The sequence below is a fragment of the Prionailurus viverrinus genome, chromosome B4 (genome assembly GCF_022837055.1).
Source record: "Prionailurus viverrinus isolate Anna chromosome B4, UM_Priviv_1.0, whole genome shotgun sequence".
In the NCBI taxonomy this organism is placed as follows: Eukaryota; Metazoa; Chordata; class Mammalia; order Carnivora; family Felidae; genus Prionailurus; species Prionailurus viverrinus.
The window spans coordinates 124,544,171-124,568,972 of NC_062567.1; the positions used below are offsets into that span (position 1 = coordinate 124,544,171).

The 24,802-nt window shown below is 46.5% G+C and overlaps 1 protein-coding gene across 6 annotated transcripts in view; it reads left to right on the forward strand.

Moving 5' to 3' along the window:
* The window catches only part of ABTB3 (ankyrin repeat and BTB domain containing 3), a 316,171-nt gene that overhangs the window by 270,972 nt on the left and 20,397 nt on the right, over positions 1-24,802 (forward strand). For 5 of the 6 annotated variants that reach the window (XM_047868093.1, XM_047868097.1, XM_047868096.1 and 2 more), the window contains 6 exons: positions 681-774; positions 891-1,026; positions 1,747-1,967; positions 3,538-3,716; positions 18,732-18,837; positions 23,654-23,756. In XM_047868093.1, the coding sequence (XP_047724049.1) occupies positions 681-774; positions 891-1,026; positions 1,747-1,967; positions 3,538-3,716; positions 18,732-18,837; positions 23,654-23,756 (839 nt within the window). The remainder of the gene's footprint in view (positions 1-680; positions 775-890; positions 1,027-1,746; positions 1,968-3,537; positions 3,717-18,731; positions 18,838-23,653; positions 23,757-24,802) is intronic. The other variant, XM_047868094.1, reaches the window with a different exon arrangement.

The window sequence follows — 24,802 nt, forward strand, 5'->3', positions numbered from 1 at the left end:
TCACTGAGAGTGAGATCCGGCACAGACAGAATCTCCATCTTGAAGAAGCCCTTCAGGAATGCACAGAACAGAGTAAACTCCTGGATTCTCACTCTGCCTTTTTATTAATTGCTGGCCAGGAAATTTAGCATTGGCTAAACTATACTCAGAGCCATCCAGAGTGTTCTAGAAGGCATCCTTGCCCTCATTGACCCAGGTGGTCTCCAGAGTCCTTCAGAACTCAAGATTCTGTGGTTCTAAGAGATCCCTCTAATGCTCTCTCCGAGGCTTTGTGTAACCGACCCGAAAAGGGAGTCTTCCAGCACTCTGATGCCATGAGCTGCTCAGTCAGCACTTCTGGAAACTTCAATGTACTTATAAATCACCTGGAGATCTTGCTGAAATGCAAACACTCTCATTCAGTTGGTCGGGGGTGGGCCCTGAGAGCCAGCATTTCAAAGCTCCCAGGGGATGCTGATGCTGCTTTTCCGTGGACCACACTTTGATAGTCCAAGGTTCTAGTAGATTCGAGGGGCCATCAGTTCATCCCCCAAGGTACAGTTGCCCTCACCCTGTGCACATGGCCACTGACCCAGAGGGAGGGCAGGAACATTGGCACTGTGCTGACTCCCACCAGCTCTCCTGACGTGTCCTCACAGCACATGTCTTTAAATGTCTCAATGGCCACTCTTCCTCTGCAGCTGCTCCTGGACGCCGGGGCCAAGGTGGAAGGTTCCGTGGAGCACGGAGAGGAGAACTACTCGGAAACACCCCTCCAGCTGGCTGCTGCCGTAGGTAAGAGTTGCTGATTCTCATCCCGGCCAAGGGTCTCCACCACCTCGGCCCTCGCTGTGTCTGTGACCGTGTGTTTGCTTTATTCGCTTATAAAACCCCCTTCTCTGGGCTTGCAGGAAATTTTGAGCTGGTTAGTTTGCTGTTGGAGCGTGGTGCGGATCCCCTAATAGGAACCATGTACAGGAATGGAATTTCTACAACCCCCCAGGGTGATATGAACTCTTTCAGCCAGGCCGCAGCCCACGGACACAGGTAGGCTAGGATGGGCCAAAGCCACAAGGTCCCAAGTGGTGCTTGTTAAAAATGCAGATTCCCAGGCCTACCCCAGACCCACTATATCTCTGGATGTGGGGCCCAGAGGCAGGCCAGACACCAGGCCTGGCCACAGTGGCCTTCACTGCCAGCTTTCTGCTCAGAGCCAACTTCGTGCAGCGCACATCCACTCAGACTGCCTTGCTTTGTCCTTTCCCGGATCAGCTTCCGCCTCACAGAGATGCCACTCTTTGCCAGCGTTGGTCAGAGCCTGTCACGTCAGCTGCCATGAAGTGACAAGGATCCATTTAAAAAATAATAAAACCCCTCGTGTTTGGTTACTTCTTGTCACATGGCCTTCAGGTTTTACCCCATCCAATTTTATTACACATAACTCCATGTAAAGCAAATTCATGTGGGACCCTGTACAGGTTGATGGTTAAAAGAGCACAGTTCTAGAGCCTTCTGGATACTTGTGGAAAGCATTTAGCTGCTCCAGGTTGTCCTCCAGGAAACAAAGCCAGTCATGCTCCACCATCTCCTCCACCCAGCCCTAAAACATAGCACCCGTGGTCAGGCCTCTGAAGCCACAACTCCAGAGTTGTTCCTGCCATTCCCTTGTCTCACACGAGTGGTGTCCCCACTGCCCACACCCCATCCCTGCCCCGGCAAAACCCTTCCATCTCTGAGTGTCTTCCTCTCTGGGTTTATGATTGACAGGAATGTGTTCCGCAAACTGCTCGCTCAGCCAGAGAAGGAGAAGAGTGATATCCTGTCCCTGGAGGAGATTCTGGCCGAGGGGACTGACCTGGCGGAGACAGCCCCGCCTCCCCTCTGTGCCAGCCGCAACAGCAAGGCCAAACTGAGAGCCCTGAGGGAGGCCATGTATCACAGCGCTGAGCATGGCTACGTGGATGTCACAATTGATATCAGGAGCATAGGTCAGTCTGGGCACCCTCCGCCACTGGACACAGCATCACTGCCCAGTGCTAGGTGACTCACACACACACGTGCACACACCCCCACACACGCGCGCACACGCACACACACACACACACACACACACACACACACACACACACACAGAGGCCCAGGGAATTTCGCATTTGCTGGTTGGAGCCCTTCCAGGCTAAACGCCGGAGCTATCCCCAAAGACAGCATCACCCTTCCAGCCCCAAATGCCTGACCTCAGGTCATTTTCTCATGATTCCCAAACTCTGGACCCTGAGAACTTAGGAATTGGAATCACCTGGGAGCTTGTCTGAATACGGATTGCCAGGCCCTACACCCAGAGGCTCTGCTGTTGAGGGTCTGGATGGATAAAGGCCGGAAATCTTTATGTTTAACAATCATCCCAGGTGGCTCCCAGTGGTTGGGGAATCACTGCCTTAGAGCACCCAAATCACGAAACAGCGGCCAGGCCAACAGCTAGGACGAGGGCGTCTCTTTGCCAGGCTCACCCACTGAGCTTGCGGGGGCAAAGCCACTCTCGGGAAAATTTGGGGGTGGCTCTTCCTTGAATGAGCGACCTCAGACCCGTCTCCTCTGTGCGTCCAGGGAACAGGCTCGCCCAGTTTTCCCCGGTCTAGAGGCAACAGCCCCGCACAAGAACAGCAGGACCTAGCCTGGGCCTTCAACACACGGAGTGGCAGGTCAAGGTGGGCTGAGGGCCTGAGGAGAGGCCCCCTGCTGCTGCTCTGGATGTGGGCCCCTCTCTCAGGGTAGCTGTTCAGTCTGTGGGATATTTATGCCACTGCCCAGAGAGCCTGTTTACCATAATGATGAAGCTCCAGGCTCTGAATGGCCTGCTCGTTATAAACAGTAGTGAGACGCATTCTTCCTCTGTGCCTCACCTCAACAGGGGAGAAGCAAATCACAGCAATCAGCTGCTGGAGGGGTTTCTATTAAAGGAGGAAGAACCTGATGAAGTGCCCACAGATGGGAAAGTTGTTTTGCACAGGGGAGCAGCGGCAGAATCCTCCCGGGTCTTTTTCCGACATACGCGTCCGTCCTGGCCAGTGCGGTAGATGACAAAGTCCACCGATGGGTTTCACCAGCTCTGGTGCTCTCGCCTGGTGCTATCTCATCCCGGGCAAGACACTTCCCTCCCTGGGCTTCTGTCTCCCCAGAAGGCAGAAGGGGTGGAGGTGAATGAAGTCAGGACTCAGAAGTATGGAGTAGGCAGAAGCAGCGTGTGACAATTCCACGTTCTACATGGTGGTTCTAGCTTGTAAAATGCAGCCCCCGCTAATGTGACGAGCATGCAGAGATGAACACCCATAGCTAAGGGAATTGAATTGTGATCTTTAGTTTCAACATCTGCAAGTCTTCAGGGGGAGAAAAAAAAATACAAACTACCCTGGCTGTATTCATCCCAAGTCGGTCTCTTGGTCTCGTAGTTTAGTGATGTCCTGGGGGAAGGCCAGCTTCCAGATAAAAACACACCTTCTGTTGTGGTTGTTTTCTGTCTCGCCCTCTCCTCCCCTCCGTGCCCTCCCCTCCCTCTCCCAGGTGTCCCATGGACCCTGCACACGTGGCTGGAGTCTTTGCGGATCGCCTTCCAGCAACACCGCAGGCCTCTTATCCAGTGCCTGTTGAAGGAGTTTAAGACCATTCAGGAGGAGGAGTACACAGAGGAGCTCATTACTCAAGGCCTGCCCCTGATGTTCGAGATCTTGAAAGCGAGCAAGGTAAGAGGAGTTTAACGCTGTGGTGTCAGTCGGCGGCAGAGAACAAGCGGGGAGGTCCCCGACCTCAATGGCCCCTTAGCCTGATCCTGCCCTCCGGATACGAATCCTGCAGTCATGGCCACTGGTGGCATATGTACGTGGCTGACTAAAGCTACTTGTGCAGTCATTGTGGGCAGCTGTTTTATTGAGCACCTGCTATGTCCCAAGACACTTCTAATAACCCAGGGAATTTGCAGGAAAGCTGGGGAGATGCTGCCAACACATGTGCCCCAAGCGCATCTGAGGTTTATGAAACAATGTTGAATGGTGGCATGGGCTCTGAGGGGTGTGAGTCAGTCAGGGAAGGTGTCAGGGAGGGGCCGAGATGTGAGCAGGCCTGGCCGGACAGATAGGAATCCGGCAGGAAGAGGGAAATGGTATAGCTCGCAAGATCCATGGGATACAGACCCTTCCAGGGTTCCCACAAAGCCGGGCCCTGGAGAAAACTTTTCAGGTACAGAAGATCAGATGAGTCTCCCCGCCCTTCCTCCTGGGTCCCCTTACTCCTACAACAGAGAAATAAATGCTGCAGCCCCTTCAGAACATCGGTTCATCCCTTGGGCTATTATGAGATCAGTTCTTAAAAATCTCTTCGGGGTCACTTGTTTGATGATATAGTATAGATGTTCCGTCCCTGCCAGGGGGCCTTTGGCATCATTGCGTGTGTTGCTGGAGAACTTCGAGAATGGACAGCCGTGGCATGCCCATCCCCCAGCCATCCTATCAAGGGTGGAGAGCCAAGGGCAAGGGGGAGACTGTGACAAATGCCCCACCACTGTGGCCATGGAAACACCAGGGGTGACCAGGCTGCCTTGAGAGGCTCTGAGGAGTCTGTGCATCAACCACCGTGTACCTGAGGGCTCCCCAGTGGGCCACGAGGGAATGAATATATATTTATATGGCACAGTGGGTCAGAGCATGGACTCTGGAGCCAACCTATAGGGATCCAAACCTCGCTATGCCACGTACTAGCCTTATGACCCCACTCCAGTTACTTAACTTCCCTCTGCCTCAGTTTCCCTACCTGAAAATGGGGACAATAACTATATTGACCTCTTAGGGTAGGTGTGAAGATAAAATGAGTCCGTGCCCTCCAACTGGCTCTGCAACTTGGTGAGTGCGGTACAAGTGACCCTGTCACAAAGCCGGCCTCGCCGGAGTATGACGCACCTCGAGTATTTCCCAAAGGGTGTTCTGTAAAAGCCATTCCCTCAGCGGGGTTGGTACCAAAGTATTTAACACCCCATTGCAGTGCACGTACCAACCAGCCCCGAATACTGGCCTGAGAGCAGGGCTTTCAGCTCCTTCTACAGGCTGACATTGGTTTACTCCAATTTCTCTCCCGGAGAGCCTTGAATACCCTAATTCACAAAGGCAATCAAGCGTTTCCCGAACTCATTTAACCTCGGAACCCTTTTATAATGAACTGTCTCAAGACACACATGAGGATTTTTAAGCTAAAATATGTATTTTTTATATTTACTATATGCCTGGCACTATTCTAAGCACAACATAAAGATTAACTCAGTTAATCCTCACAATCTTTGAAGGAGGTGATGTTCTTATCCCCCATTTGACCGATGGGTTGACTGAGGCACAGAGAGGGTGATTACTTGCCCAAGGTCACACAGTTGGTAAGTGGCAGACCTGGGCTTAACCCCAGGCAGCCTGGCTCCAGCACCAGCCTCTTACCCCTTTGCTCCAGAACAGACTTTGCAGAAGTCTGGGGTCCCTCTAAGACACGGGAACCTCTGAAGTCTCAGGAGAAATGGGCCTGTGAACTAAAAGGGCACCGTGGGTTCCCCCACCAGGCTGGGCTGACAGGCTTCCCAAAGAGTGAAGAAGGAAGCATGGAGCCACCTTCTCTGACAGCAGGGATGGCCCCACAGCAAAGCAGCAGCGACACGGCCAGCCGGGCCCGTCTGCTTTCTGAGCCTCGGAACACCTGGCCTGGGGTGCAAAGCAGCTCTCCTTAGGTATTCTCAGCAGCCTATCCTGGCCCAGAGTCTCAGGGCCCCCTGCAGGCTGGATTTGCACTTGATGAAGGCCCCACCACAGGACCCAAAGTGGGAGCAAGAGTGCAGCTCCTGGGTAATGAGCCTCAGTGATTCCACAGAGCGCAAAACCCTATGGAAGCATTTCAAAACCAAACTCTCCCTGCCCCTCACCCTTCATCCCTCTAACATGAATGAATGAGTGAATGAATGAACGAACGAACGAACGAATGAATGAATGAAGCTTTCACCTGCAATTACCTAAGCAACCACTTTAGTGAAAAACATTCCTAAGTCTGTTCCCAGGGTTAGGTGTTCGAACTTGTTTTTGGTTTCTTGGTTTTTGTTTCCTTTTTTCAGACTATAGTGGGAATTCCAGAAATTACTGAGGCATCCTGTGTATTAAGTGAATGTAATCTATGGGTTTTTTAAATAAACTGTATTGGGGCGCCTGGGTGGCTCAGTCAGTTAAGCATCTGACTTTGGCTCAGGTCATGATCTCACGGTCCGTGGGTTTGAGCCCCGCGTCGGGCTCTGTGCTGACAGCTCAGAGCCTGGAGCCTGTTTCAGATTCTGTGTCTCCCTCTTTCTCTGACCCTCCCCTGTTCATGCTCCCTCTCTCTCTTGGTCTCAAAAATAAATAAATGTTGGGGCGCCTGGGTGGCGCAGTCGGTTAAGCGTCCGACTTCAGCCAGGTCACGATCTCGCGGTCCGTGAGTTCGAGCCCCGCGTCGGGCTCTGGGCTGATGGCTCAGAGCCTGGAGCCTGTTTCCGATTCTGTGTCTCCCTCTCTCTCTGCCCCTCCCCCGTTCATGCTCTGTCTCTCTCTGTCCCCAAAATAAATAAACGTTGAAAAAAAAATATTTAAAAAAAAAAAAATAAAAAATAAATAAATAAATAAATGTTAAAAAATGTTTTTTAATTTTAAATAAACTATATTTTGGAATTTTGGAGTATGACATATGTACAGAAAAGTGCCCAGATCATAACTGTGTAGAGCCCAGTGAATCTTCACAGGCTAAACCTACCTGTGTGATCAGCGCCCGGGCCAAGAAAGAGAACATTGCCAGCACCCCAGTAGGCCCCTTATGCCCCACTCAGCTACTACCCCCAAAAAGACAGCCAATGGCTGGGAGTTGGGAAGAAGGGAGGGGCCTTTGCCAGGAGATGTAGACTAGAATCTCCCCCCCAACCCGACCCCACCCCACCCCCATCAGCTGTACTGATCTTCAAGGATGGAGGGAGCCAGGGAAAGGAAGCAGCTCCTTGTCAGAAGGACAGTCTGGGAAAGACAGTGCATTCAAGAGTGGGGTTTGCCCTTATAAGGGTCCAATGGCAATCCCTACTGGTGAAGTGTGGTATTACACATCATGTACATTCCTGGTGGGAGGAAAAAGAGGTGATTAATTTCCCACCGCTGCCACGTGAAGCCAAGCATTCCCCAAGCATGAGTGATGTTCTTGTAGTCAAAAGAAGACTAGAGAGAGATGATGGCAGAGAAATTCAGAGCGTTGAGAAAGTGCTACAAAGCTGTGCCCTCCAATGTTTCATATCGGAGGATAGTAGTAGCCACACATCACACAACTGCCTAGACTAGTTCCTTCTCCATTAAAGGGTTCCTGTTCAGATTTCATCTGCTGTTCTGTGTGGGCAGGTATATGGTTTCATCAGATAGATAAGTAATAATGCATAAGAACATAGAAATGCAATAAAGAAATTCACTTTATCGTCAACTCCCAGAAATACAGCTATACTATGAAGTGAAGCATACGCCTTCCCATCCTTGACTTGTGTTCATTCATACATTACTTGAAATCTAGTTGCAGATGTGTTTTGCTCCCTTCTCTAAATTTTAACTTCAAAAGAATTCAGCATCTCTAGATTTCCCAGGAGCCAAACAAAATAGTCATTTCTTTTTTTTTTATAAACTTTTTTTTCAACGTTTATTTATTTTGGGGACAGAGAGAGACAGAGCATGAACGGGGGAGGGGCAGAGAGAGAGGGAGACACAGAATCGGAAACAGGCTCCAGGCTCTGAGCCATCAGCCCAGAGCCCGACGCGGGGCTCGAACTCACGGACCGCGAGATCGTGACCTGGCTGAAGTCGGATGCTTAACCGACTGTGCCACCCAGGCGTCCCAAAAATAGTCATTTCTTAATATACATCTGTTTCAAGAAAGTTCCTGGCCTGTTCCCCCCCCCCCCCCCCACACACACATAATTCCCCAGGGCACTGATCATTCAGCAGTCACACGTGCTCACTATGCTGCAATGGTGATGGAAGAGAAATGTCCTTTACCCTCCTGGAGCTTGCTATGTGCAGGGGAGGGGCGGGCAGACAGTAAGCAAGGAAATGGATCAGCAAAAGAGAGAGAGAGAGAGCCTGATAAATGCTATGGAAAAAAAAGTGAAATTGGACAATGATATAGTCTCTCTGAGGATGGGGCAGCCAAGGCCTAATCTAGACAAGATGCAAGGAAGGTCTCTCTGAGAAGGTAGCATTTGAACAACCACTGAAGTGAGGAAAAGCTCCAGCCATGCAGAGGTCTGGAACAAAAACATTCCAGGTGAGGGAGTGCAGGACCTAAGGCTCTTCATGGAAACGTGCTTGGTGTGTTGGGGCAACAGGAAGAAAAGCCATGTGACCGGTGCAGTGGGACAAAGGGAGAAGCATAGGAGATAAAAATCAGATTGCACGGAGTCTTTCTCCATGGTGAAAAGCTTGGGTTTCCCTCCACGTGCAGTGAATAGAACACCCCTGGAGGTTTTAGACAGAGACAAGACATGATCTGTGGGGGGTTTTTTCTTGTGGTTTGTACACTTTTTCATTTTTTTCTCACTTTTTTAATTGAAATATTTTAGTTTTTTAAACTTTTGATTTTGAGATCATTTTAGATTCACGTGCGGTTGTAAGAAAAAATACAGAGATAGCACTATGTACCCTTTACTCGGTTTCCCCCATTGGCAGTCTCTTACTAGAGTACCATAAAATATCACAACCAAGATACCGATGTGATATAGTCAACATGCAGAAAGTTTCCAGCACCCACAGGATTTCCTCATGTTGCACTTTTCTAGCCAAACCCATTTCCCTTCTGCCCTCACTCCATTATCACCCCCTGGTAACCACTAATCTGTTCTCCACTTCTCTCATTTTCAAGACTGTAATTTCAGTAGAATCATACAGTATGTGACTTTTTAGAACTGGATTTTCTCACTCTGCATAATTCTCTGAAGATTCATCAGGTTGTTGGATGATCCCATAGTTTGTTTCTTTTCATTGTTGAGCAGTACTCCATGGCATGGATATACCGTGGTTTGTACAAGTGCTCATCCACTGAAGGACATCTGAATTGTTTCCAGGTCCAAGCTATTACAAATACAGCTGTTCTAAACATTTGTGCACAGGTTTTTGTGTGAATGTGTTTTCATTTCTCTGGGATAAATGCCCAGGAGTGTAATTGCTGGTTTGTATGGTAGCTGTGTGATTCATTTTCAAAGAAACTGCTAAAGTTTTACATTCCCACCAGCAAAGTAGGAATAATCCAGTTTCTCCACATCCTCACTGTTTGGTGTTATTGCTATCGTTTCTTTTAGCCATTCTGATAGATGTGGAAGTGATATCTCGTACTTTTGATTTTCATTTCCCTAAATGGCTAATGGTGTTGAACATATTTTCATGAGCTTATTTGCCATCTGGCTATCCTCTTCAGTGAAATTTCTCTTTGTGTCTTTTGTCTGTGCTCTAATGAAGTTGTTTGCTTTTTAACTGTTGAATTTTGAGTGATACTACTCTGTTGTCAGATAAGCGGCCTGCAAATATTTTCTCCCATTCTATAGCTTATCTTTTTATCCTCTTTATAGAGTCTTTCACAGAGCAAAAGCTTTTAATTTTGAGGAAATCTAATTTATCAACCTTTCTTCTTATGGAGATTATGCTTTGGGTATCAAGTATTAGAACTTCTTGCCTAGCCTTAAATCATGACTATTTCCTCATATTTTTTTTCCTAGAAATTTTAGTTTTATGTTTTCCACTCAAGTCTGTGATTCATCTTGCCTGAGGTGAAATGTGGAACTTACATCAAGGTTTTTGATATGTGTGTGTGTGTGTGTGTGTGTGTGTGTGTGTGTGTTTGCTTGTTTTACCAATGGACGTTTAGTTTTCCAGCTCCATTTGTTGAAAAGGCTGTCTCTCCTTAATTGAATTATTTTGCACATTTCAAAAGTCAGTTGGGCATATTTGTGTGGGTCTGTTTCTGGGTTCTCGACTCTGTTCCATTGATCTATATGTCTGTCCCCCCACCATTACCACACAGTCTTGATTAGTGTAGCTATAGTTAAATATTGAAGTTAGGTAGACTTATTCCTCCCATTTAATTCTTCTTTTAAAAATTATTGTAGCTATGTTCTTTGTCTTTCCATATAAATTTTATTTTTTTTTCAACTAAACTCTACCCCTGATATGGGGCTCAAACTCATCACCTCAGGATCAAGAGTTGCATGCTCTAGTGACTGAACCAGCCAGGCACCCATCCATATAAATTTTAGAATAAACTTGCTTTACCAACAATAAAGAAATCTTGCTGAGATTTTGATAGGAATTGTGTCAAATTTCTATATCAGTTCAGGGAGAATTGACATCTTTACTATGTTAAATCTTTCAATTTGTGAACTGTATGTCTCTTCATGTACTTAGATCTTCTTTGGTTTCTTTCATCAATATTGTGGAGTTGGCAGCATACAAGTCCTGTTTTGTTAGAGTTACATATACATATTTCTTTTTTTAAGAAATTATAAATATTATATTAATTTTTATGTCCATGTGTTCATTGCTAGCACAAAGAAATATAATTGGTTTTTGTATATTTATCTTGTATCCTGCAACCTTGCTGAACTTGTTTATTCTAGGAATTTTCTGTAGATTCAATGGAATTTTCTACTTAGGTAGTCATGTCATCTACAAATAAAGATAGTTGTATTTCTTCCTTTTCAGTCTGGCCCTGAAGATTTCTTTTGGGGAGAGTTTTTTTTAAATTATGAATTCAATTTAATAGTTACACAGCTATTCAAATTATCTATTTAATATTAGGTGAGTTGCTCTTTTTTTTTTTTCAGGGAAAAAAATCATTTCATTTGTGTTAACAGATTTATGTGAGTAGAGTTGTTCATCATAATCCCCTTATTATTCTTCTGATGTAATGATAACCCCTGTATCATTCCTGATTTTGTTAATTTGTGTCCCCTTTTTTCTCTGTCAGTCTTCCTAGAGGTTTGTCAATTTTATTCATCTTTCCAAAGAACCAACTCTGTGTTTCATTATTTTCTCTACTATTTTTCTGTTTTAACCTTCATTGGTTGCTTCTCCTATCTTCATTATTTGTTTGCTTTGGGTTTATTTTGCTTTTCTTTTTCCAGGTTCTTGAGTAGGAGCTTAGATTATTGATTTGAGACTTTTTGTCTTCTCTTATATATGCATTTGATAATGTACATATCCTTCTCAGCACTGCTCTGGCTGTGTACCACAAATTTTGATGTGTTATTTTCATTTTTCATTCAGTTCAGTGTTAACTTTTTATTTTTCCCTTATAACTTCTTTTTTGACTTATGAATTATTTCAAAGTGTGTTGTTTAGTTTCCAGATGTTTGGAGGTTTTCTTATATTTCTGCTCTTGATTTCTAGTTTGATTCCATTGTGGTCAGAGAATACTTTCTGTATTATTTTGATTATTTTAAGTTTTTGAGGTTGGTTTTGTGGCCCTAAGTATGGTCTATCTTGATATGTTCTGTGGACACCTGAAAACACAGTTTTCTGCTATTGTGGAATGAAGTGTTCTATAAGTGTCCCTAAGATTCTGTTGGTTGATGGTATTGTTGAGTTCTTCCATATCCTACAAATTTTCTGCCTCCTTGTTCTATCATTTCAGATAGGGGTGTTAAGTCTCCAACTATAATTATGGATTAGTCTGTTTCTCCTTTCAATTCTATCAGTTTTTGCTTCACAGATTATGCAGCTCTGTTATTTGGTGCATATATATTTAGGTCTACAATGTCTTCCTGGTGAATTAACCCTTTTATCATTATATAATGCTCCTCTCTGCTTCTGTTCATTTTTTTGCTCTAAAGTCCACCTTATCTAATATTAGGGTAGCCACTCCTGCTTTCCTTTGATTAATGTTTTTGTGATTTTTTTGGACCATTATACTTACTATCTGCCATTTTCATTATATTTGAAGTTATTTTCTTGTAAACAGCATATACTGTCATCCACTCTGCCAATCTCTTTTAATTGGTGTATTTAGACCATTCACATTTTATTGATACTTTAGGGCTTAAGTCTGCCATCTTATTTTTTTAAGTTTGTTTTTGAGAGAGAGAGTATGCACATGTGCGTGAGTGGGGGAGGGGCAGAGAGAGAGAGAAACAGAGGACCTGAAGCAAGCTCTGTGCTGTCAGCGCAGAGCCTGAAGTGGGGCTCAAACTCACAAATTGTGCAATTATGACCTCAGCTGAAATTGGACACTTAACTGACTGAGCCACCTTGGTGTTCCTGTCATCTTATTTTTTATTTTCTGTTTGGTTTCTCTTTTTCCTGCCTCCCTGTGGGATAGTTGAACATTTTTTTAATTCCATTTTTATTTGTCTGTAGTATTTTGATAGCTTTTCTATAGCTTCAAGTAGCTTTTCTAGTGGTTGCTTGCAGTATGACATGATATATACATAACAGCACAGTCTGCTGGTGTCATCATTTTACCAGTTCAAGTGAAATATAGAAATCTTACCTCCTTTTATGCCCATTTATCCTCCTCCATTTATGACATAGTTGTTTTTAAATATTTCCTCTACACACATTTAGAACATCAGACACTCTTATAATTTTTGCATCAACCATCAAACATAATTAAACTCAAAAGGAGAAAGAAAGAAAGCCTATTATCTTTATCCATACTTTTTTTACTGTTTCTGTCTTCCTGTGGTTCCAAGCTTCCTTTTTTATCCTTTCCTTTCAATTTAGAGAACTTTCTTCAGCCATTCTTTTAGGATAAGTCTCCTGATGACAAATTCTCTTAATTTTCCTTCATCTGAGAATGTCTGGCTTCCCTTTCATTCCTAAGAGATACTTTCACTGGTTATTATTTATTTGATATTTTCCTTTAAATCACCTTACCATATGTTAAATGTACTTAGAAAGGAAATGCTATAGTATTACCATAAATAGAAGGCCCACATCACTTGCAATGAATAGAGAGTACATATCAAAATATATGGATGACTATTTAAAAGCACTTTAGTTTATTATCTGTTTAATTTCATCTTGTACACAATTCCAGTGACAGACGTGGGACTGTGCATTGACCTCATGGGACTCTGTCTGGTGCCCTTCCCATCTCTTTACCTTTTCCCAGGTGTACTACGGCAAAGAGAGGCTCACTGCTCACAGGTCAGCCCAGGATATCCTACACAGGAGGGCCAGTCTAAAGACAAACCGCTGTTGATGATGGATTGAGGCAGAGAACTCACTGCCGGTATCCCCAGAAAGTAACTGTATTTCCACCATCTCCTGATTTTGAGATGCGGCTTTTTTCACCTTTTAGCATTTCACAATTTGAAATGGGTCTTAAAAATGAATGTTTGTTAATGCAGTGCGTTTTTTTTTTTCTCTTCCTAAAAGCTGTCATTAATTGTATGACATTTTAGAATCTAGAAAAAGATTGGTTTGAATTATAGGAAATTGCTGTTTGGGGGTTAAAGAATGGTCAAATCTCAGCAATTTCCTTTAATTCAAGCTAATGGCATGTTGTGATGCGCTATCCTTTTTAGCTCTCCTAGCAACCTCACCAAGCAGATATTTTTAATCCACTTCGGAAGAGGACACAGAGACCCGGAGAAGCTGAGTAACTTTCCTAAGGTCACAGAGCTAGTATGTGAGGAGTCAGGACTGGGGCCCAACCCCATCTGGCCCTGCTGTCTATGTTTTTACCACTGGGTAGAAGCCCTGCCTAACCCACCTGAAAAGGACCTTTGGGATCAATCCCAGCATTCCTTTCTGAAGAAGAGAAAATGTTCTGGTATCTTTTTAGGAGAGAAGTGAGGGTCAGAGGAAGAGAGGAAAGATGTCAGCCCTGAATCCACAGGAATCTCTCTCAGGAGGCTCCTGCTAACTGTGGTATTAAGAACTTCATTCCCTTTTGGTTCTTTGTAGCCACACGGTTCTGAGTCCTGAGGACCTGAGTTCACCTCATGTGCACACCCAGCATTTTCCATGAGAGACCTGAGTGGCTGGTACCCAGCAACGTGCCAGTGACAACCGCTAACCAGGTGCTATGTACCTGGGCCCAGCCAATGCCCACCTGTCCCCAGCCCACGCCTCCTCCTTGGACTTGCTCTGGTCTCCCAGCTCAGAGCCTGCATGCACAGACTGGCATGCACAGACCAGTCAAGCCTTGTGACACCTTTACCTAAAAGCACTTCTCTTAAATGTACAACTCAGAGGAGAATATAGGTACCTATCACAGCACAACTACCCCACCTACCCATGCCTTCAAAACAGACTGAGCCTCAAGTTTGGTTAATTCCAATCTGCCATCTTCAGGTTTGGGCCCAGAGCTAACCAAACCCAAAGAATAACCCAGTTCACTGCTCCAAACTGACCATCTAACCCAACGGGTCTCACCCCACTAGAGCTCTTAACCGATACTAATTACAGCACCCCTTCTTGCTTAGGGGAGCCCTCCTGGAGACCCAATTCATTTTGGGTGCTGGAGAACTAGAGTGAATGATACCCATAGTCCCCCCTCCCTGGAGGAAACACACAGGAAAGGGCACAAAGCAGACACCTTGACAAACACAGGTGAATTCAAGGGCACAGTGGAGAGTTTCCTCTTAGGGCTCCGGTGTCTGAAAGAGAGGCAGCCAGAAAGCCTTGGGAAAGGAGGCAGCAGTTTGGACCCTGACATTCAGAGCGTCACTGACAACCCCTCCCATGGTGTCCGGTATTTAGCAGATGCCCAATAAATATTTCAAGAAAGAATTAAGTCACGAATGGCTGCATCACTTAGCAAATGGGGTAAAGTTCACATTCATGAAACCTTTAGGGGATCAACAAATAAAACCCAGAGAACTGTTGGTGTCCACTTTGATCCTTGACTCCCCCTCTTTCCCCTTCTCCTGAACTTCTAATACTTCCATCATAATGATTCTGTTTCCTTATTGGGCAGATTGTTTCCAAGAAGAGACTTCAGTTTTTTAGAATGGTTTTAGATTTACAGAAAAATTGAGAAGATAGCACAGAGTTCCCCCGTATGACCCCTAACCCACATTCCCCTATTGTTAACATCTTACATTAGTATTGTACCTTTGTTATAAAGAGCTAACACTGGCACATTATTATTAGCTAAATTCCATATTTCATTCCTATTTCCTTAGTTTTTGTCTAATGTCTTCTTCTGCTCCAGGATCCCATCCAAGATACCACATTAGTCCTGTTGGCTGAAGACCACATTTCAGACTTGGTTTTGGTGACCTTGACAAATTTTGAGAAATACTGCTCAGACATACTACTGTAGGATGCCCTCTAGTGGAATTCGGGGTGTTTTTCTCATGGTTAGACTGGGGTTATGGTTTGGGAAGGAGGACTACAGAGGTCAGATGCCATTCCCACCACATCAAGGGCACACACTCTCCACATGAGTGTTCACTATGGGAGGTGACCTTCATCACCTGCCTCTGGTGGCTCTTCCCAAGTTCCTCAGCTGCAGGCTTACTCGTTCCCCCTTTTCCCAACTGCTCTCCTTGGAATCAAGTCGTTATGTGCAGCCATCAGCTAGGTGGGCAATGACACTCTTCCAGATAACTTGTAAGTATTTGGGGACTGTCACTTTGGAACAGACATGGTCAGCGCTTACCTATACCTCATCAAGTGGTACAACACATACTGAAGTTACCAAGCACGAGCCAGCTGTGGGTTCTGAGAGGAGGGGTCTTGCCCTGCCGGCTTGGGTTACTTTGAATACACTTCTTGGATGATTCCTAAGTACCTTTTGAGTTGATCAGTCAGTCTCCACAGAAGAACATGGGCTGCTCAGGCCTCTCTCACAGGAAGTGGATCTTCATCCCCCCACCCGAGGTGGTTAGACACTCCCTGCTGTAAGTGAGCAAGACCAGCGTCATTCATCACCCAGTCTGTGCGGCACATTTCGCAGACACAGGCCGCCTCTTTTCTGTGAGCTGCAGGTCCTCACTGAGCATGCTCAGTGCATCTGGCAGACTGGGGTCACGAGGATGGTGAAATGCAATCCACCTGAAGCAGACTCTAGATGGGATGTAGTAGTGTTCTATTGCTGCACAAGTTACCACAGTGTAGAGGCTGAAGGCAGCACTTGCTCAGTATCTCGTGGTCTCCATGGGTTGGAAGCCAGGCACAGTACTTCACTGGGCTCTCTGAGTAGGGTCTCACAGAGCCCCAGAATTAAGATGTCAACAGGGCCGTGTTCCTTCCTGGAAGCTCCAGGGAAGACTCCACCTGCACGCTCATTCAGGTTTGGGTAGAATTGAGTTCCTTATAGTTGTAGGATGAGGCCCCATTTCTTTGCTGGCTGTCAGCTGGGGATCCCATTTTTCTCCCATTCTTGTTGCCTGCATTCCCTCTCTAGCTTGCCGCACGGTCTCCTCCATCTCGAAGCTGGTGACAGCACATCAAGTCCTTCTCAGGCTTCAAATCCTCTTCTCCATCCCTTCTGAATTCATCTCCTGTCTCTAATTTTAGGGCTTGTGTGATTACACTGGGCCTGACCAGATAATCCAGAATAATATACCTATGTTAAGGTCCATTTAAACCATAGTTAGTATCCCTAATTATTCCTGCCAAGCCCCTTCTGCCCTGTAATGTAACGTATTCACGGGCATGGTATCTCATGATATTCTCAGTCCCAGGGATTTGGGGGATGCAGTCTTCCAGGGGGCCATAGCTGTGCCTACCATACAGTGTTTCTCAAACATTAGTGTACATGGGAATCATCTGCAGGGCACCGTATTGCAGATTCTGATTCAGTGGGCCTGGGGTGAGAGTGTGCATTTCGGACAGGCTCTCAGGTGATCCTGCTCCTGGTGGTCTAGGGAACACATTTTGAGTGGCAGGCTTTAGACCACGGGTAGCAAATTTACAGCCCCCAGCTCAGAGGTCAAACTCCAGAGAAAACATCAGTACATAAAACCTGTGGCTAGGGGTCCCTGGGTGGCTCAGTCAGTTAAGCGACCAACTTCGGCTCAGGTCATGATCTCGCAGTTTGTGGGTTCGAGCCCCAGGTCGGGCTCTGTGCTGACAGCTCAGAGCCCGGAGCCTGCTTCGGATTCTGTGTCTCCCTCTCTCTCTCTCTCTTTCTCTCTCTGCCCCTCCTCCACTTGTGCTCTCTCTCTCTCTCAAAAATAAAAATAATGAAACATTAAAAAAAAATTTTTTTAACTGTAGCTCTCAAACCTAACAGCACACCAGAATCACCAGAAAACATGTTAAATAAAATACAAATTGCTGGGTCCCTCCAAGTGTTTCTGAGTCAGAAGGTCTGGAATGGGACCTGAGGATCTGCATTTCCAACAAGCTCAGGCAGTGCTGATGGCTGCTGGTCCAGAGACCACACTTGGTCTGTCTCACGGCTTCGTGCGGCGGTTCTCCGAGTTCTCTTTCCTTTGCCACACAAAGCCACTGAGACAGCCAATCACTTTGTGAGTGTTGGGAGGAGCACTTAAGACCAGTTGGTCATAAGGTCATAAGGCGTCATCTTTGAAAGCAGAGTCCCTGTGTCCAATAGCAATTGCACCTGTGGGCACCTCTGTGGCTCTCGTCCGAGGTAACCTGGTGCCTCGTGGGATCTCCTCCACTTTCATCAAACGGTCAGTTCCTTTTCACGTGTTGAGCTGTATCCTTCTGCTTCGGGAGCACAGTGAAGCACATTCAAGAATATCTCGAACCACTGACATCATCCGTTTTCCCAAACCCATCTTTTAAAATGAAAAGTGAGCTTTATTGTTTGCATTACAGAAGCAACACTCGTTTGTTGTAGGAAATGCAGATAAAAAGAAAAGGGAAAACATTGTAATCCCAGCCAAAGGTAGCTTATTCTGTTTTCCCTGGCATTTTCTATACATACCTGTCAATCCAAGTATATATGTGGGGTTTTCTTTCCAAAAATACATGGTACAAACTGTGTTATAACCTACTTTTCTTAATATATTATAAATGTCTTTGTACCTCATCCTCATTTTCAGCCCCTAGATTCAACCCCCTTCACCCAATAAAAAGCATCAGGTGCTGTGATTTGTGGCTTCCCTCCCACACACCTGCAGTTGAAGGGAGACTAATGAACAGCAGTGGGTCCCAAGGGGAAAGAGGCAAAAACGTGAAGGACACGGGGCGATCAGAAACACTCCTTTGTCCCTGAGCAGTCGGAGGCAGCTGTTACAGAACTCGTCCCCCCCCCACCCTTTTTTTTTTTTTTTTCCTTGGAGAAAGTGATTCAGCTGAGCATTCCTGGATCCGGAAATGCTTCAGCACCAAAATCAAATTCGTAAGAAAGCTGAATCAGGAGCATTTGTGTCTGGGTAATGGAGAGCACAGTCACAGGATCAGAAGGGCTTCCTGCTGCTGTTTTCAGGGTAATTCACTGCTTCCAGAATTCTGAGTATTGATAAAGGTGTGTTTGGGGTTAAAAACTTACTTGCCATTCTCTGAGCTATGAACTTGCTCTCCAATGGATGATACATGAGTAGGGCAAGAAAGAAGGATTTATTTACGAATTAAGCTTTCACCAGTGAATCCACTAGAAATAGCAGCCTCAAGGTGTGAGTTCCAGGTGGGGGGTGCGGGGTTGCTTCTGGAACCTGCAAGAAGTTTGTGGGCCCCTCTCGCCCGGGGACAGGCATTCCTGCTGACAGCTTGGAGGAGGCCGCCCAGGGCCTGGCAGCCTGACCTGTGCTTTCCTTTCCGCAGAACGAGGTCATCAGCCAGCAGCTGTCGGTCATCTTCACTCACTGCTACGGGCCCTACCCCATCCCCAAGCTCACGGAGATCAAGCGCAAGCAGACCTCGCGCCTGGGTGAGTGCCTCACCGCGCCCTGCCCCTCGCTGTTGCCTTGTGGTTTGAGGACACAGAGGTAGCAAACGCCCAAAAGAACAGTACCGGAGGACGTCTAAGATGGATACAGGAGTCAGGCAGGTGGTGATCAGGGTATCCTCACATGATAACTGGAACCTATACCTTGGAAATGTGGACAAGGAGACCCACCAGTCCCTCTAACCGAGGGATTTTCTCCCGCAGGGACGACAGCCCCAGAGCCCATGCACTTCCTGCAGGCAGGTAGATTCTGGTTCCAAAAGAGGGCAGAGCTGTGCAGGCAGCTCTTTGCCCCGACCGCTCCCCCTCTAAGAAGTCCCTCTTCCTCCCTGAGGAGGAACAAGCAGGGGACAGTGCCAGGCCCGCAGTGTTCTTCTAATGGAGTCCTTCTGCAGGGACCCAGGAGAGGAAATAAGTGCCCGACCCCTCCACCCCACACACACACACATACACACCTCACACACAGAGATACACAAGTGAGGGGAACATACCCGAGCTGAAGAGACTGGACACACTGAAATGCCATCAGAGTACCAGGAATCATTTTTTCTTCTGGTTGGACACTGCGCTGGGCTGACCCCAGCCTAGCACTTGACCTTCCCCGTCTCAGGTAACCCTCAAGCCGCCCCAGGAGGCAGGCACTGCAAGTCCCCCCACATCTCAGTGGAAGAAAGGGAAGGTCTGTGCTGCCTTCAGATTCACTTCACGAGCTACCCACCTCCTCCCAAAGCCATGATTCCCTCCTTCTATAGTCCCAGCTTCTGGAATTTTCCAGGAGAAAACTTTCCATCAGGCAATTATTTCATTCCAAGGATCCTGGGGCTGCCGTAACCTGGCTGATCAGTCTGGAAATAAAGCAAAGAAATGCTTCGCTGCCTTGAAGCCCAAAACACCGGCCTTCTGTTGCAAGGGCCTTTCTCCTTGCTTCCTGGGGAATGATAAAATATTACAGACAAATCCTTTTATGATGAAGGTTGGGGACTTTCCTACTTCCTATTGTTTCCTGCAAAGACTGGGAAACATTTGAGAAATGGAAGCATCTGAAAATGCTATCCTTTAACAAAATCACTACGTTTGGAACAGGTGAGCTAGTTTAAATTAGTGAAAAGGCTGAATTCGTGGAACTGTTTTAAAGTATTCTTGCTCCTGTCGTGAAAAAGTTGTTAATTGAAATGACACCAACTTTTTGCTGAAGTGAAAACCCGAGGAGCCACGTCAAATGTTGTCTGTTTTCCTTTCTGCCCATTCATGTGGGCAAAGTAGGACGTACCAAAACCGCAAATATTTCTACGTTGTAGAAAACAGGTATTAATTAAAATGCTGTCAGAGCAACACATCACAAAGACGAAGCAAATTAACAGACTTTGGAAACTGAACGTTACATTCCCAGGCCGTAGCAACATCTGACATCTCGGTGCCTTAATAGAGCAAACATTTGTAAGGGCTGTTTCAATGACACAGCATAAAATCTCCTTTCCCGTAGTTACAGGCGAGGAGGGAACATTTTTTCCTTCCAGATTTGCTGAGCTTTCTTTCAGCAATCAAAAGGACCTAGTTTTTAAGGCCAAGCATTGGAATTCCAAGGGTTATAGCATCAACAGAAGAAGAGCAGGCTGGAGAAGCTCAAAGCTCACAATATGGAAGAAAAGGGGCAGAACATATTTATGAATAGATGGAACATGAACCAGGTAGGGTTGGCATCTTCAATAGAGCATTTCAAACTAGGGTAACTCCCAAGTTGTCAAATAGTGATTCTTTAAGGACCTGCTTTAAAGGGAAGACATGAATGATCAGTCACAAGGGCCAGGCAGGTCATATAAGTGAGTGAAATGGCTTCTGTGTGAGACAATAGGGAGTGGTGGGGACTGTAGCAAACTGGAGAGCACGTGCCTGATTTTTTGTGACGCATTGTCCTCTTGCCTCCCAGTAAATTCTGGGAGAGGATGGTTCAAAGGGCTACGGGCAGGAGAGTTTAGCAATTTGGGAAACAGGAGTATGGCTATCTGGAGGTAGACAGAGTGAGAAGGAGTGGATGCTGAAAAGAAGGAGAACGTCACTCCAAACTTTTAGTCTTTAAAGCAAGCGGAGATGTGAATTTTAGTCAACTCTGAGGACTTCTGTGGCCTCTCTTCTCTCTTCGTCTGGATTGTTTAGAAGTTTGAGGGGTTTTTTTTTTTCATAAAATATTTTCATGATAGTGGGATTGTAAGTGATTTTGACTGCTTTATGCTTTTATGATATGTTCTAAATTAAAACTTTTTTTAATGGGAAGAGGTGAGGTAGCTATACGTACAGACAGAAGTATGAATGGAGGACCACCATCTGGGGCAGCACAGGGGCTGAGGGGCCATCCTACCTTCAGGGGCTGGAAGAGGAGAGTTGGCCTAGAAGACAAATTCTGGGTCCAGGGTCTGGGCAAAATGGAGCCGGCCAGGGGTCCAAGATAGAGTTGTCAGGGTGTGCCCAGCAGTTGGGGTCATGGCCCCCAGATATCCAGGGGGTTGATCCCCACTCTTAATAGTTAGGACAGCCTAAACCCAGCCAAAAGAAGCAGCTGGAGTTTTATTTGAGGACAACTGTTTAACCCCTGGGGAAGGGCCCATCAACAAGCAAGTCCCCAGGCTAAGAAGGAGCCTGTTGTCCTTGGCAGGATCTAAGAACAAGACTGTGGAACAAGAGTCAAGGCATTCTTCACTCATTCAAAAAAATATTAATTAAGCATCTACTATGATAGTCATGTTTATTGAGGAGTACTGTGTGTAAGCCATGTTGCTAAGTGCTTTGCAAAAATTAACTCATTTAATGCTCACTGTAAATGATGTAGATGTATAATGGGTATTACTATTCCCATTATACAGAAAGGGAAACAGAGGCACAGAGAGGCTAAATGACTTGCCTAAGGTCATAGAGCTGAGATTTCTGGCTTCAGAGCCCACACTCTTCCTATGCGTTACCACCTTTCTGTTCTAGACACAGAGCAAGGATGTGAAAAGAACAGACAAGGTCCTGATCTCCCAAGCAAAGTCACAGGGAGGCAAAGTAACAGTGAATACTCTGTAGCAAATGAGGCTACACCAGAGGGCTATGAGAGCACAGGTAGGGGATGCTTGGTCAGTCTGAGGAGGGTGGGGGGAGTTAGGCAAGGCTTCTTGATAGAAGGTGTCTGCACTGAATCTTGAAGCCCACATGGGGTGAACCAGGTTTGGAAGGAGTTGGAAGTGTCCCAGGTGAAGCACCAGAGGTGGGAGTATGTGGCACTCGTGTAGCTCGAGCACACTGTGGGTTGACGGGGGGGATGTGACTAGGGAGAGGCCAGAGAAGGCAGCAGTCTAATCACAAGGAGCCTTGTTAAGAAGTTTGGACTCTATTCTGGGAGCGCTAGGGAGCTATGGAAAGGTTTACAGCAGAGGAGGGGCGTGATCAGATCTGCCTTTAGTAAGAATGACTGTGGTGAGGTGGACCATCGGGTTGGAGGCAGAGACCAACAGAGGCTCCTGCGGGTCCCCAGACAAGAGATCTTGTGGCCTAGCAAGGGCAGGGGCATTGGGGATGGAGAGAAATGGAGCAATCGAGAAACACTTAGGAGGAAGAGGTGACAGTGTTTGTGATAGACTAGATCTGGATAAGCCCAGGAGAGGAAGGTGTCTTGTTGCCTTCGAATCCTTGGTTTGGGCAACCAGTAGATGGTGGTGCCGTTCACAGGCAAGGAAGAATCTTTTTCACGTGAGCTGAGAATGCAGTTCATCGTGTATCCTCAGACTCAGAAGCTTGGGTGCAGACGCCGCAGAGAGGTAATCTCCCATTTAGAGACTCCTAAAGGTCCCCCCCCCACCAGGCCCCACAGCTCAGGTCAGGGCGGGTGACGTAATAGGAAGCCCCACCAGAGGTTAGGTCCACCTTGCCCTCGTGCAGGGGTCCAGACTGACTCAGGAGCAGAGCGGGGTGGAACCCGGTAGGGGCAGGGATGTTAGTGGATATTCCCAACAAGCAAAAGCACTGAGCTGAGGACAGACTGGCACCTTCAGGAACTCTAGGTCTCAGTGGCTAAAAGGACAGACAAATTGGGGGGTGAGGGGGGTGGAGCTAGGGATCCTAGTGCTTAATCATGCAGACCCTCCAATCCGAATTCAAAGTTCAAAGCCCACGTTCAGATCCTGGCTACTGCACCTGTCACTAGCTCAAACTTCTGTATGCTTGTTTCCTAACTGCACAACTGACGATGGTCCCTGTCTGCTGGACCGAATGAGTTTGCATGTGCACGTGCCAGCTTCCACAGCGCCTGGCACGTCGTAAGTGCTCAGCGAGTAGTGATATACCTCCTTTGTTGTCGCTGTTGATGAGAGCAGGGGACTGGCTCACGTGCCTCTGATTCTGGGAGAGAGGGGCTTGGATTTTGAACCACCTGGAATACAGTGGTAAGGGGGCAGAGTTTCTAGACCCCTTTGCCATCAGGCAGGGAGGGCACTGAGCCCACGTAGGAGGAGCAAAGGGGAGGTGGGCATACATTTGCCTTTCCCATCAGAAAATCATCTGCATCAGGCTGTGGCTGAGTCTCCTCTGGGGAAATGCTTCTTCTAATCACAAATAAGCTATGGAGATTTCCTATGAAAAAAACTGAATTTCAGTGATTTGAGTGTTCTTTTGACTGGTTCTGTCTCCTGTTTGGCCTCTGTCTCGCCAATGAGTATTTTATGACCATGGTTTCCCCTGTCGGCTCTTCTTGGCACTTTCCAGAAGAAAAATGTAAACTTCACCCTTCTCTCCACTAAAGCTACCCTTTTTCCCCTTCCTATTCTAGATCCTCATTTCCTTAACAATAAAGAAATGTCTGATGTTACCTTTCTGGTAGAAGGAAGACCATTTTACGCTCACAAAGTGCTGTTATTTACCGCCTCTCCGAGGTATGTATGGTCAGTTTTGAAAGCAGCTGAATTATGAGTGTGGCTGTTGCTGTTACTAGTCTCTGAAATTCAATTTTGGTGGTATCTTCCCTGGACTGGAAGATGATCTTTTCAAAATCAAGAATTCGAGAGCAAAGTGCATTTGTACAACCATGTTCACAGCAACATTATTCACAGCAGCCAACAGGTTTCAGAAGCATCCCAGGTGCCCTCCAGGAGAGGAATGGACAAACAAAATGTGGTATATACATATATTATTTAACCTTTAAAAGGAAGGCAGAGCTTACAGATGCTACAACCTGATAAACCTTGGGCGTGGGATGCAAAGAAACAAGGCAGTCACAAAAAGACAGACACTGTATGATTCCACTTATGTGCAGAACCAAGAGTGGTGAGCTTCATAGCGACAGAAAATAGGATGGGTTGCCTGGGGCCAGGGGCAGGGGAAGGTGGGGGAGTTGTTCCATGGATACAGAGCAAGTTCTGGAGATTGTTTTTTTAAGCACAGAGCAGCCAGTAGTATAAACAGCAGCACCTTTGTGTGACTCAGGCAAGGGCACCGGTCCTCTGGGTAGACAGAGTGTGTACCAGGCCCAGGGCTTCAGAGCACAGCGTGAATTGGATTTTAGCTGCCCCAGCCCAGTGCCCTCACGCAGTGTACAACCTGAAATATCGTACACAGTGGCCTGGAATGGCCTGTCCTCCAAATATCCAGGAACTCTGGCGTAAGCCATCCCACACTTACAGGTCTTGAACCTGACTTTTCCTTGACTATGGAGTTGACAGTGGTATCACTCCCTCCTCTGCTACTGCTCTCTCTGCTTTCGATTGGAGTTAAGTTGGCCATTTAGAGCCGCATTATCCAGAGCCCTGAACTGGGATCAGCAAAGCTCTGGCACAGAGGAAGGCAGGATGCTGGGAACGGAGGGGGCGGGGGGAGGATGAACAAAGTGATCAGGACACTGGGTACCCAGAAACAGAACCCACTTCTAGGACATTTGCTAATGAATATATGTGACCAACACTTCCTGGGTTCCTAAAAGCAT